At 39.9% G+C, this 13,131-nt stretch overlaps 1 protein-coding gene across 1 annotated transcript in view; it reads right to left on the minus strand.

The window, feature by feature from the left end:
• Positions 1–4,628: 4,628 nt before the first annotated feature.
• The window catches only part of COL14A1 (collagen type XIV alpha 1 chain), a 196,094-nt gene continuing 187,591 nt past the window's right edge, over positions 4,629–13,131 (minus strand). Inside the window, 3 exon segments of the mRNA XM_015592952.1 lie at positions 4,629–4,914; positions 6,537–6,692; positions 8,357–8,434. Coding sequence (XP_015448438.1) covers positions 4,835–4,914; positions 6,537–6,692; positions 8,357–8,434 — 314 coding nt within the window. The 3' untranslated portion in view covers positions 4,629–4,834.

Raw genomic sequence — 13,131 nt, forward strand, 5'->3', positions numbered from 1 at the left:
TAAATTCCTCTTCCTCATATTCCGAAATACCTAACCAATCTGAATTTGCAAGCTTCTACAAAAGTTGACCATTTGTTTGCATGCATTATTCCTGTCTCCTAAATGTTCTGGCTTAAATCTAGAGAAATCTCTTCCTACTGTGGACAAGAGTATATAATTTGACTTAGATCATAAATGAAACTGTGCGAGGATGAAACGATTCTATAAACATTTGTTGAGCAGTTGTCAAGTGCTAAGCACATTATGGGCAATCTGAGAGCTCTTAAAGAATGCACACAAGTAATATGGGAGCATAGAGGTTAAAGAACTCACTAGAAAAGGGGACTGTGGTATCATAACCATCTATATTGTCCAGCGAAAGCTTCGCACTGGAAGAGGAACCTAGCTGAGTTTTGGAGATTGAGTAGTTATATAAGTAGGTCATTTAAACTGGGGTGGGGCAGAGAAGTAGGGCTTTCCAAGTAGGAGAAAAGAAAGCATGTCGAAGACGGAGAAACAAGAGAGAGCACGCAACACGGGTTTTACGGCTAGATCATTTTGGCTGTAGTTTGGAGAGTATTGGCTGAGACATACATTTCAAAAGAAAATAGGAAAAACCAGCTTGGACAACCTGTGGAAATGAAAATGGAAGAGGGACAGCAGAAGGCAGGAAACTCTCTAGGTGATCTCGTCATTCCCGTGGCCTGAATCTACTACATGCACCTGACTCTGGAACTTCTATTTCTAGCCCTCATAACTCTCCCAACCTCCAACCGGCCTATCCAACACCTCACATTCAGTTATCTCCCAAACTGAACTCTTTAAGCTCTCTGCTCCAAATCTGTAATTCCCACAGAGATGTATGTATCTCCATCCATCCAGTTGCTAGTCTCCGCTTCTAGTTAATTAACAAGTCCTATCAGTTCCACTAGCTTAGTCAGTCCTCTACCCTTTTTCATTAGACCATTGCAGTGTTGACCCCCTTCAACTCATTCTCCACTGGGCATCCAGCATAATCTCAAAATGGTGTTTCTCAAATGATAGTTCACTGATCACCTGAGGTGCTTGGTTAGAAAGAGTTCCCAACCCAGATGACTGAAACAGAATCTTTGGGGATTCCTCTGAGTCCAGGAATCTGTACTTTAATAAGTCCCATCTCTACCTTTTTGCCATTAACATTTAAGAATCACCAACATGTGGGCAGAGTAGCCCAGAGGTTGAGTAGATATCTTGAGCCGAAATGCCTAGGTTTGAATTCTAAATGTGTGTCTTTGGGCAAGTAACTTTTCTGTCTTTGTCTCTTCATTGTCATATTTAGGATAATGGTGAACTAGCTCTTGGTTTGCTGTGATAATCGAATGAGTTAAAACATAAATGGTAGCTTTTATTGTTTCTCACCGATATTTCTGGTTCTCTTCTGCTTCCAAGTGCACGGGCTGATGGTACTTCTTCATCCCTATGAAGTTAAACGTGCTCATGCAATTTACTTAGACCAATGAAATGTGAGTGCAAGTAACGTGTGTTACTTCTGAAGGAAGCTGGAGGAGAAGATTCTCCATGTTCTCTCTTCTATTTTCATGGCAATCATAGAGATATGTGTTGATACGGAAGTGTCCAAGACAGAAGCAGTGTGGAACAATGAGCCAAGGCACGAAGGACAGCTGTCCTGCTTTCTTGTATGAGCAAGAAATAGAAGTGTATCACACGAAGCTCTTGAGATGTTAGGGATTACTGTTACCACAGCACAGCGAGGCCTAACCTAACTGTTACAACTTTAAAGTCCTTGGAGGAGGCCCAGCCTAAAGGAACCACTCAATGGCAGCTTCAGAGTGGAAGTTCAGCACCATGGCTCATTGGAAGAGCAATTTCCCTCCACTCACTTAAAACATACACTAGATCAAGTCGTTCCTCTGCTGAAACATCCATGAATTTCTTCTTATGGAATTTAAAATCAAAATCCCAACTTGGTGCACACAGTCCTACTTGCTTTGTTCTCTAGCCTTATCTTGGTCACTCTTCCATTCGCCACGCTGGCCTTCTTTTAGTTCCTTGGACATGACGAGCACTGCTCTGACAAAGGGCCTTTGGACTTGACAAAATCTTGGCTTGAATTTTCCTCCCACACCCTCTCTCATCTTCATGTCTCAACTTAAATGTCAGGGCCTCGGAGAAGCCTTTTCTGTCCACCTAATGGATGCAGATGCTCTTTCATACCCTCTTCATATTGCTGTCTCAGAACTTTTCCTGTGTCTTTCATACTATTCATCACAATTTGAAATTAATTTTGCTTATTCGTTCACTTGTTTTCTGTCTGTCTCCAGTACTAGAGAGGAAGCTCCATAAGGACAGCTCACGAATCTCTTATTTATTGTTTTATCCTTGAAACTAAAATAGTTCCTGGTACACAGCAAAGTTAGTTATGGAAGGATGGGGTGGAGCAGAGGAGGCAGACAGAAAAAAAGAGAGAGAGCTGTCCTGGAATTAAATTGAAGCCTTTCTGGATATAAAATACTACCCTAGAGGATTGTTTCCAAAAGAAATTGAGGATTTCTACAAAAGTGATGAAAGTTCTGAAGAGTAATGTCTTCTTTTATCAAATGATGCATTATTACTTTCAGAAATAGTATAAACTATAAATTAAGATACAGTATATTCCTGCCAAAATAGGTAAGTCAACCAAAATGCAATTCAAAATCAGCTTTATCGCAAGGCAATGTGTTGTAAACATGAGTCCTGAATCTGAGTCACACCTTTTATTTTGAACATTTCACTCAATAAAAAACTGATATACTGGGTCTAAGTGATGACACTTTCTAAACTAGTGAAACTTTCCCATAGCTTAAATAAACAAACTTAGATCACCAAGTAAAATCAAAGCCAAGTGTCTTTTTGCAACTCAAGAATGATTCGAATGGATTAGAGTCTCATCATTTATAACAAACTTTGAGAGTCTTCTGTGTGACACGGTGTTAGACTACGCATTTCCAAGAGCCAGACACTAAAACACACAGAATATCCTTCTCTCTACTCACTCGTTAAAAGACTAAGAAATCTAAGACACGAAGGTATGACGTGACTAATGGCATACCCCAGTCATTTAAGGAGAAGTTCTCTCAGGTGACTCTGGGTCAGGCCATCCAGATCACCTTGGTGTAAGCTTTCCTCCCCACCAGTTCTACTTTCTAAATGTAGAATCACTTTCCGTAACTGAAAGGGAATAGCTGTGGGTTGTCTGCTGACTGCCTTCTTTCATTCCTGCAAAGGAGCCAAAAAAATCTTTGCCTGGATCCCCAAAGGTACACAAGTAGAACCTACTGTTTGACTTAGGGCTGGAAAGGTTATAAACCAGATCTACATGGTGAGGGGAACCAGAGGTCAGAAGACTTTCCTGATTCAGGAAGAATCCAGCTTCCAATTACAAATGACCCCATCTCTCTTGTTTAAAATTAGCTATTACTAGGGTGATGCTTCAGGGAAATGAATACATTAAGTCTATGGTTCTCTTTCACTTCCATGTTCAACAATAAATAATAGAACCTAAATCTTTCTCAAATATTCAGATTTTTCTTGTGTGAAAAATAAAAAGATAAATTATAGTTTTAGGGTTAGAGTCTATGAGATTCAACTTCATTTCTTCTCTGCCCTCTAGAGTTTTTCAGGCTTTTCCTAATATCAGAAGATAGATGGGCTCCTCGGGCTATTATTAGTAAACATTAGTTAGCACCAGTCTTGCCTTTTCACTGTTATTGCTTTCTGGCGAGTTATAAATGATTGATAGGATTCAAGTCAACTACTTCTTCTGTTAAGCTTCATACTACACACTGAATGAATGAATGAATGAATGAATGAATGAATGCCTGAAGGAAGGCAACTATTGTTTCTCTGGTTAAGACTCAGCAAAGACCACAAAAGTGTAAGGTGACGTTTAGAAATGCAGTAAAAAGAATCCACATACTTTGTTTTAAATTTTTATTTGCTTATAAAAGAGAATCGACAGAGGTTTGCAAAAACGTATCTGCATGTACAAAATAATTCATGTAGATGAGGAGGGCAAGCCTTGGAATAGTGTTGGATAAACTGTTCATCAAAATTGGATCTCTTTGCATTAGCACCGTTGAAAAGTCATTATTTCATGTATCAAAAATCACTGCAAAACTAAATCTTATTTTTTAAATCACCAAATTCAGAAAGAATATTGTAACACATATTCTTGGATAGCAGTGAAACTTGTTATCAAGTGATCCCGGAGTTGGACAGATCAATTAAGCAAGAGGTAGTTTCTCCAATAAAATCCTTTTTTCTTTTCAGCAAGGCTATCAGGGGGTAGGGATAAATGGCATAATCTTTGAATCTCCTTAAATTCCTGTTCTGAAGGACCCCATTACCCTTGGACACAATCATATTTGTCTTGTTGCATTTTAGGACTTGAGATGATCTAACACAGAAAAGGTCCCATAGTTCAATTTTCTTTTTGCCAAATTTTCTCTGAGCACTCTTCTCTGGAAAAACAAATAATCTGTCATGTCATTAAAAAAAAAAAAAAAAAAACCCCAAAGTTTCCAGTGAAGCAAGTACAGATGAAAAATTCTGAAACCTCTTAAGCATTCACATCCAGAAGAGTTTAGTCACAATGACTCTGAAAGAAAAAACAGAAAAATCCATCCTATGGGGGCCATAGCTTAAGGGGATTTTTAAAAATATAATTTTTTTTTGTCAGTAACAACATCCAAGGAGGAGATTTAGGCTGATGAAATAAGCCCCCACAAGGTAGTATACAAACCACATAATGACATTCTTCTGGAATAAGGTCCCTTAAGAATTCCTGCAGTTGGTCTTCCAACGTCTCGCGAGGCTATCAGATCCCGGAGCCCCACAGTTCCATGGCTTCCAGCTCATCTTGGACAGGAGTGAATTCCGGCTGATCAGGGTGGGGAGCTAGAGAGGAAGAGTGGGGTGGGGACTTGATAGGACCCAGAAACCATAAAATGATATACTCCCCTCACATGGGTCCACGGAGACACAGATTTGGTCGTTAAAGTACAGAGATAATCTGCTTGGGTAGAAAGCAGTAGCTACCTTCACCCACCACACTGCTTGCTGCTTCCCCATGAGGTTTCAGATGGTTAGTAAAAGAAGTAAAAGGGACAGAAACATTACAGAACTTGTTAGAAAACTAGAATCACAGCGAACTAATTAAATATTATGTGTTTTATTTACAAAAGGAACTCTGAAAACTCAGCAGACTTAAGAAAAATAAATTTTAAAAACCGATCTCATGTTAGAAGTCCATCACCAGGGGCCGCAGGGAAGGGAGGTGATCAGAAAAGTCACGGAGAGGAGGGTGGTCAGGGAGAAAGATGCCCATCCATCTTGTGCGGGGAGGGGATGGAGAAGAAGGCACATACTAGTAACTTTATTACTGAGCCTTCACATAGGAAAGTGTGGGATAAATTTTGGTACACAATCAATCATATAGCTATATCCGAGCCAATATGGAGCAGTCCATTTCTATTATAATTGACATGTGTGATTTGGTTAAGTTTCAGTATTAATACTGTGTATGTCAGGAGCAGGGAGGACAAAGAATGTGACAGTGGGCAGATGGGTGAGGCAGGGAAGCTGAGCACCCATTGTTGGGCAGAGGCTGGGTGCTGGTGGTCAACAGGACAGTCTGTATCCATCGCCAGTTTCCCAGCGTGGAAGAGTTCCACTTCAGTGCTGGTAGTCATTGTAAGGGATCAGATCTTAATAAAGGACAGGAAGATGCGAGGGAACAGGGAGAGAAGAAATGAACAGAGAAAAACACATCAGCAAAACTTTGACCAGTTCCTCTGGCAACTAAGGTTAAATTTCTCCTATAGCTGAACATTTAAATTCATTAACTAATAAGCTCTTTGCCCCAAAGCAGTCTCTGAAACTTTCTCTTGATGCTTCCATGGTAATTATGTCAGGAAACGTCCCAGCGCACAACCTGCTGGCACGCAGGATGCAGGTGTTTGCAGGAAGCACAATCTTTTTAGAATCTCAGTCCAGCAGTTAGTAATGAGGCAAGGACAGTGTGGCCATTTTTGTTTCTTCTTAAAACTATCTTTGGTCACTTATGCATGTGGTAGGCAGGATGTCACCCAAAAGAATCTAGGGGATCCCAGTTATGGGTAAGTTCTAAGTTTGAGGTTTTCCCCAAAACAAGAGTAAAATTTTACAGGGCATCATGGCCACACCACAGCAGTAACATTAAATAAGGGGCCCAAAAGACATTGGAACATGTCCCCAGTGACCAAATATGAGGCAGAGGCCAAGTATGTGTGAATGGCAATTTGGAAACAAGGAAGATTTAGATGTGCTGTTATTTTGAATTCCCTCTTATGGTTTTAAAAGAGGTAAGCTCTGGCGGAATTTGCACTTTATAGAAGATGCCTCTGGATAATTTAAGGTAGTGAGAAGTTCAAGTTCTGCTTCCCTCCCATAATTGGCCTACTTTTCATAGCACCCCTTCAGCATTATAGTACGAACCACAGTAAAATTTTGCTCAAAGCCCACAAGAGGCTGGCACTTACCTCCCACCCCATAGGCAGAACACGAAGAGGGGTCACAGTATCCAGGCTGGCCAGAAGGACCTTGTGGTCCAGGCACCCCCAGGTGACCTGGTGGACCCCTTGGTCCAGGAGTGCCAGGGGGCCCTGGGCTTCCTGGCCGACTCTCTCCTGCTGGTCCTAAAAAGCACCCACAAATGAAATAGTTGGTCTTTTACTACCACAGGGTAAGTTTTGAGACCACCAAGAAGTGGTCTGCCTCTAACAAAAGGCAACCTGACACATCTTGACAATTAGGATAATCTGCCTCTTTCCACTCATTGAGTTCATCCTAAACGGGACTCCCTGGAAGAACATCATACTGTCATCACACGTTCTCCTGGAGGGCAATGCTTTCACTCAGCTCAGAAAGCCTGGGAAGCAAACTGTATTCTTTTTTATCCCCTTTGGGATATTAAAGGGAAAGGAGCATTCCACTCTCAACCCGTTTTCTGTTTCCCAATGTTGATCCTTATGAATGCAATAGATGGGCATGCACACGTGTGCGCACACGCACACACACACGCACACACACGCATGAACACACTCGATCTCAACCTCATCATTTATACGGTTTATGGCCTCAGATCATTGAAATAAATTAGTCTGGGTCTGGAAGAAATTATCCTACAGGAGAAAAAGAAAAGTCTGAAATTGGACCCAATATAATAATCCACAATTTCTTTAGGCTAGTTTATACCAACTGAGAACTTAGATTTAGTGAAAATGGGAAGGGGATTAAAATGTGAATTGAGAGAGTTTATCAGATTTTTTGTTTGTTTGTTTGTTTTTATGTTTGCTTTAGGCCTGGATTCCAACAGTGTTTAAAAGGCATTTTTCAACTAGAAGTAAAATTCTTCAACTAGAACCCAAATGAAAATTAGGAATAACTATTATCTTATATTTGGGAAGTGTTGCAGCTCTCAGATACACTCAGTTCCATTCACTCAACATTCACCAATCACCCATTCTATGTCATGCACGACGCTAGATCAGTTCTCATACCATCTCCAATAACAGGAATATTTACTCTCAAAATGGATCTATTGCATTAGGAATCTGTCCTAGAAAAAGTATTTTCCAAAACCATTATTATGTTGGGAAAAAAAAAAATCTGTTAAAGCATTTCAGTGTGGCTAAGACTAGGATTGTAAGCATCCAATAGGATTGCAATTTATAATTCTAAAAAAGAGTATTGCCATCTGGAGACCATTAGGATTTTAATGAGTATGATCATCTAGAGACCATCCTAAAAGCATCTAGGAATGTACACAAAACACAGAACTTTACACAAAACTTATTCAGTACTCATCAAATATCCATGTGTTTCTTGAGATTTCAAGCCTCCCTTGCAGGTCAGTTGGAGCTCTTGTGACTAGTTCCAGACAGTGAAATATGACAAGTGACTTATGTCATTTTGCATTTAGGAAGTTGAAAGCCGATATGCCTCCCTGATCTTTCTCCGGGAGGCCTTTTATTCTAAAATGCGGGAAACCACCTTACATCAAACTTTGCATGAGTGTGACGTAAAGCTTTACAGCGTCAATCCACTAAGCATTTGCTACTGCAGCCTGTCCTATTCTAACTCATGCAACCAATAAGATCCTAGAATATGCTGAAACTTTGGGGGCTTGCATTAGGAGGGTCATTAATGAAAAATTGGCCTTCTAACAAAATGAATGAGAAACACAGCCATTCCAGTTAGATACAAGGATATAACATGGTCGTTTTCCTCACCTGTGATATCCAATGAATAAAAGGTTTAGGATTTTCACTGTAATTCCCTGTTAGATAGGAAGACTTACCTGCTGGCCCAGGGGGGCCTCTTGGACCTTGGCTTCCAACACCTGGATTTCCTTTTTCTCCCTTGACTCCAGTTAGTCCTGTTGAAAGAAAGAAAAGAAAGAGAGAGAGAGGAAGGAAGGAAGGAAGGAAGGAAGGAAGGAAGGAAGGAAGGAAGGAAGGAAGTTAGTTTTCTGTAAAATGAAATATTTCTGGGTTTCAAAAGGATGTCTCTAATGAAGATAATGATGTGGGTTGGTCTGGGTTGTAGTTACCAGGGGACTTTTAAATTCTAACACTGGAGACTTATGCAGAGCCACAGATAGAGGGCTGGTTCTGTATCTGAGCATGTCATCTGTATTTGCAATACTGCGAGGTTATCATCTTCCCTTCTACTGCAGTGGTTCAGCCTGCCAGGAGCTGGCCTCTGCCTCTGCACGCACCAGGCCATCCAACGTATGCAGTTGGCAATTTACAAGTAACACAATAGAAGTCACAAGTGAATATGTCTAACATTTTCCTTTTGGTCCACCCTGTAAATGTATCTGCAAAAGGCATGAATTATAATTAGGCAGCAAAGTTCTGAAGAGCGTGAGTTTCCATTAAAAACTTGGAAGCTTTAAAAAAAGCCTGTGTTTGATTTGGCTGATTCAGCCCCATAAAAATCTAAACCTATTCATGTGTCTTTCCACTGAACAGACTTCTGATTCCAAATAATTTACAGTGCTATTAACAAGCTATACATTTTCACAGGCAGAAAATAAAACAACAAAGAAACATATACTCGGACACCTCATCGTCCGAGCAGATTCTATCACGAGCTTGCTGGACAGGTGAGAGAACATAGTACTGAGGTCCAACCAGTCCGAGGGATAACTGCATCAGTCTGGGGTCTGGGTTACTTTGACATCACAGAAGATCTCTAATGTCTGTTTTTTATGTGCGACAATGCTTTGAAATGGCAGAATGTGGAATTGCATCTCTATGTAATTATAGTTAACAGAGAAATTATGTGTGAATTGGCAAAGCCTAGAAGGGAACACAACTAAATGAAAATAACCAGTTTGATAGGTGGCAGGCATGCAAGTAATTTAAAATGTTTTAAAATGTTTGACATTACCAATAACTTTATTTTTCCCTCTAAGTACAATACGTATTCACTGTAGACAAATTAGAAGACTTAACTCCAGCCCTTGAAAATCGTCCCTTTTAACTTTCAGTTTATAACTTTCAGAAAGAAAAGTGTTTATGTAGTATTTGCTCTGGAAATAGTTGGCAAAAAAAGACCGATGAGCAACTGACAGCTTTTTCTTACACAGCACGTGTCATTGTAATCACCGCATATGATTGTCCCTTGATTTGAAACTTTGGTGTCCACTGTTGTTCCTTATGGCCACCTCTTGGGGTCAAGGTACACCTGGCATCTTTTAAAAAAGCCTTTCTTCCTTAGGGGCCCTCAGAGGCTATCACATGTGGTCTTGCTGGTGTTTTCTGGGCCCCAAAAAGGCCAGCACGAAATAAATGAACAAACAAAACAGAAACAAAGTCATAGATACAGAGAACATTTTGGTGGTTGCCAAATGGGAGGGGGATTGGGAGGAGAGGTGAAATGGGGAAGGGATTAAGAAGTACAAATTGGCAGTTACACAATAGTCACGAGGGCGTAAAGGACAGCATGGGGAATATAGTCAATAACAGTGTATTAACTATGTATGGTGTCAGATGAATCCTAGATTTATTGGGGTGATCACTTTGTAAGTTATATAAATGTCTAATCACTATGTTGTACAACTGAAACTAATATAATATTGAATGTCAACTGTAATTGAAAAATAAAAAATTATTTAAAAAAAAAGACCAGCACCACAGGGAGAGGGCAGGGCAGGAGCCTATGACCTCCTGTCTCTGGCCTGATTCTTCTCTTAGGAACTGAGAAGGAAGAAAGTGATTTTTCAAAAGAAAATACCAGCATATCTGAGTTTTAAAATGCACACATACGTGGACCAGTCAATATTTGATGTTCGATTGCTAACCAAGTCATTCAGACTGAAAAACAGCCTGAGTACAACTACTGGGTGTGACTCAGTTAGCTACTAGTCTAGCTAATTGGGTAATAACCGGAGTGAGTACGTTTTAGCTGGCAGGTGCTCCCTCACTTGAGGACGATTGTGCCCTAACATGCATCTGGGAATTTAGCAGAAACTGTCTCTTCTTTTAGAATAGGAATCACATTCCCCATAGGGAACCACTAATTTTTAAGGAATTAGAACACAATAAAATACAGCAATGACTAATTCCAGTCTGCTCGTGATTAACTGTGTGGTGACTCAGTGGCCTCCCATGACCTTACGGCTCTTAAGGATCAAAGTTAGCAATACGGCTTCTCAGTGATTCTCAAGAAGACGTGAGAGAATAGGCTGAATAGGACATCCAGAAAAGGATTCTCGGGAATAATCCCCTGACAGGTTTTCCTGACTTATCCTTTGCTCATTCATTAAAAAAAAAAAAGTGGGGAAGATTGGAAAGTAGAAAGTCTAGTGGTTTTAATTTTCTATTCATATAGGGAAAAACAAGTAGAATTTAATATCATCTGTAATATGAGTCAAAGAGAAGAAGAGTCTCATGAAAATATTCTAGCTTCTTAACATACCTTTAAAAAAGGAAAATTCTAGGGATACAATTATTTATTAACAGAGAGTTTTAAAATTTTGTAATCCTTGAATTATGATCTAACTATATGTAGGCTAATATGTAACTACGTACCCATGTGTTCACTTTTGGTTCTTTGACTGAAGGAATATTCACATCCATAACAACTGAGCTTGGTTATAAATTTTTTTGAATGAAAAAAACATGTTAAGATCAATAATTAGATACCTAAGATGAGGACTGAAATTAAAGACTAGCTTAGAGACTACAGATCTCTAAAAACAGGATATATTTTAATAAGCTTTGTAGGCCTTGACTGAAAGGAAAGAAATCAAATATCTTAAAATGTCAGGCTATGACTGTCCATGAGATGACAGAGGGCAGTGGAATTCGGGCATAGTCATTCTTCACAGACAAAATGTAGTCATTGTCCATCATAAGGGCTTCCCTCACAAATCTCTTTGTGAAGACCCAAGATGGGGCCACTTGGTGCTGAGATGGAGTCACCGGAGCTAAGTAACAGCATCCTTCCCACAAGGCCTTGGGATTCCCAGGTGCACAGGATATTCCTTCCGTCACAGCTCTCTCACGTTGGCAGTATCCATAAATACTCCTCATTTTTCAAGACCCAGCTCAAAGCTTCTCTATAGTCACATCAGGCAGAAGCACGAGGGATTGAGGAGGGCAAGGATGACCTATCTCCTCACGGCTACATCCCCAATATTTCTATGGGGCCTTCCACAGAGTACATAACTAACAAATATATATTGAATGAACAAACAAATGAATGAGTTCTTTGCTCCCATTATTACCAGTACCTCCTTTGCAATCCCATTGCATTGCTTGTTCTTGTGTTCATCTAGTCTGGAACTATGAGCCTGCTGACTGCCGGGAGGGACCACCCCCTATTTATTGCTCTTATGTCAGATCCAAGTAGAGTCTCACACATAGTAGATGCCCAGTAAACACCGGAAGACTGACTGAACACCAACCTGCAGCTGACTGTTAAAGCAGCCATGACCTTGCAGGATCAATAAACAAAATTCCTTAGGCTGGAGCTTCGCTTTTACTTTCACATGCTTGGCTTTTGCGAACACTGCTTTTCTAACAAGTTCTTTGTGTGGCAACATCAACTACCGGTGCCTCTTAGAGATGAGCATCATTGACTCCAATTAAGTGTCACTTTCTGCTATTTTTTAAAAAATGAGCATAGATAATATAAGTGATGTAAATCTAATTTACCAAAACGTGATTTAGCTAAGATTAAAATACACTTAGTTTTCTGTGGAGTTACCAAAAACATTTAGGATAATCAGAGAAAAGGCTTTTTTTCTATTATTCATCCGTTCGTTCTTTCTTTTTTTTTGTCTTTTTTAATGAGAACTTTTAAGAGCTACTCTCTTAGATTTTGCTCTCTTATTAAGATCTTAATAAGATCTTACTCTCATTCCTTTAAAAAAAAAACTTGTAAAACAGACTTTACTTTTTTTTAGAGCTGTTTTAGGATCACAGCACTGTTGAACAGAAAGTATAGAGCGTTCTCACATGACCCCTGGCCTTACACTTGCAAAGGCACCAGAGTGGTTCCTTTGACACATTCATTCTTTCTTAGGAATCTTATTAGAAACCATTTCAGGACTACCTGCTTCTCCCTTACCGCTAACCTAACACCGACCCACCAATATTTTCTTTTCTGATCTACTAAGACAGAGACCTGTTTGTTTTAGTTCTTCATTGTGTTCTCAGTGCCAGGTACATGTAATTACTCAAGAAATACCTGTCAAACAAATGGATGGAGGATTAATATACAAATTCCAGTTGCAGACTGTGACAAAATAAAAATGTGGCTAGCTGGTGTACCAGCCATGCCTATAAATGCCCTCACTAGGTTTTGAATGATAGATGTTTTACATGTATAACCTCGTTTAGTCTTAGCAAGAACAGAGAGGGCACGCACTACTATTAACCTTAAAAGAGGGGTGTAATACAGAGAGGTTAAGTCACTTGTTCTTTGCTAGTAAGTAATAGAGCCAAGATTTCAACATACGCAAGTTGGCGCCAACGCCTATACATTTAACCACTGCACATCCAGCCCCTCCACCCCAAGCTGGTCCTCTTAGCCGTGTTTCTCATCTTGTCTGCTGTAGTC

Source organism: Pteropus alecto, unplaced genomic scaffold (genome assembly GCF_000325575.1).
Source record: "Pteropus alecto unplaced genomic scaffold, ASM32557v1 scaffold164, whole genome shotgun sequence".
NCBI lineage: Eukaryota > Metazoa > Chordata > Mammalia > Chiroptera > Pteropodidae > Pteropus > Pteropus alecto.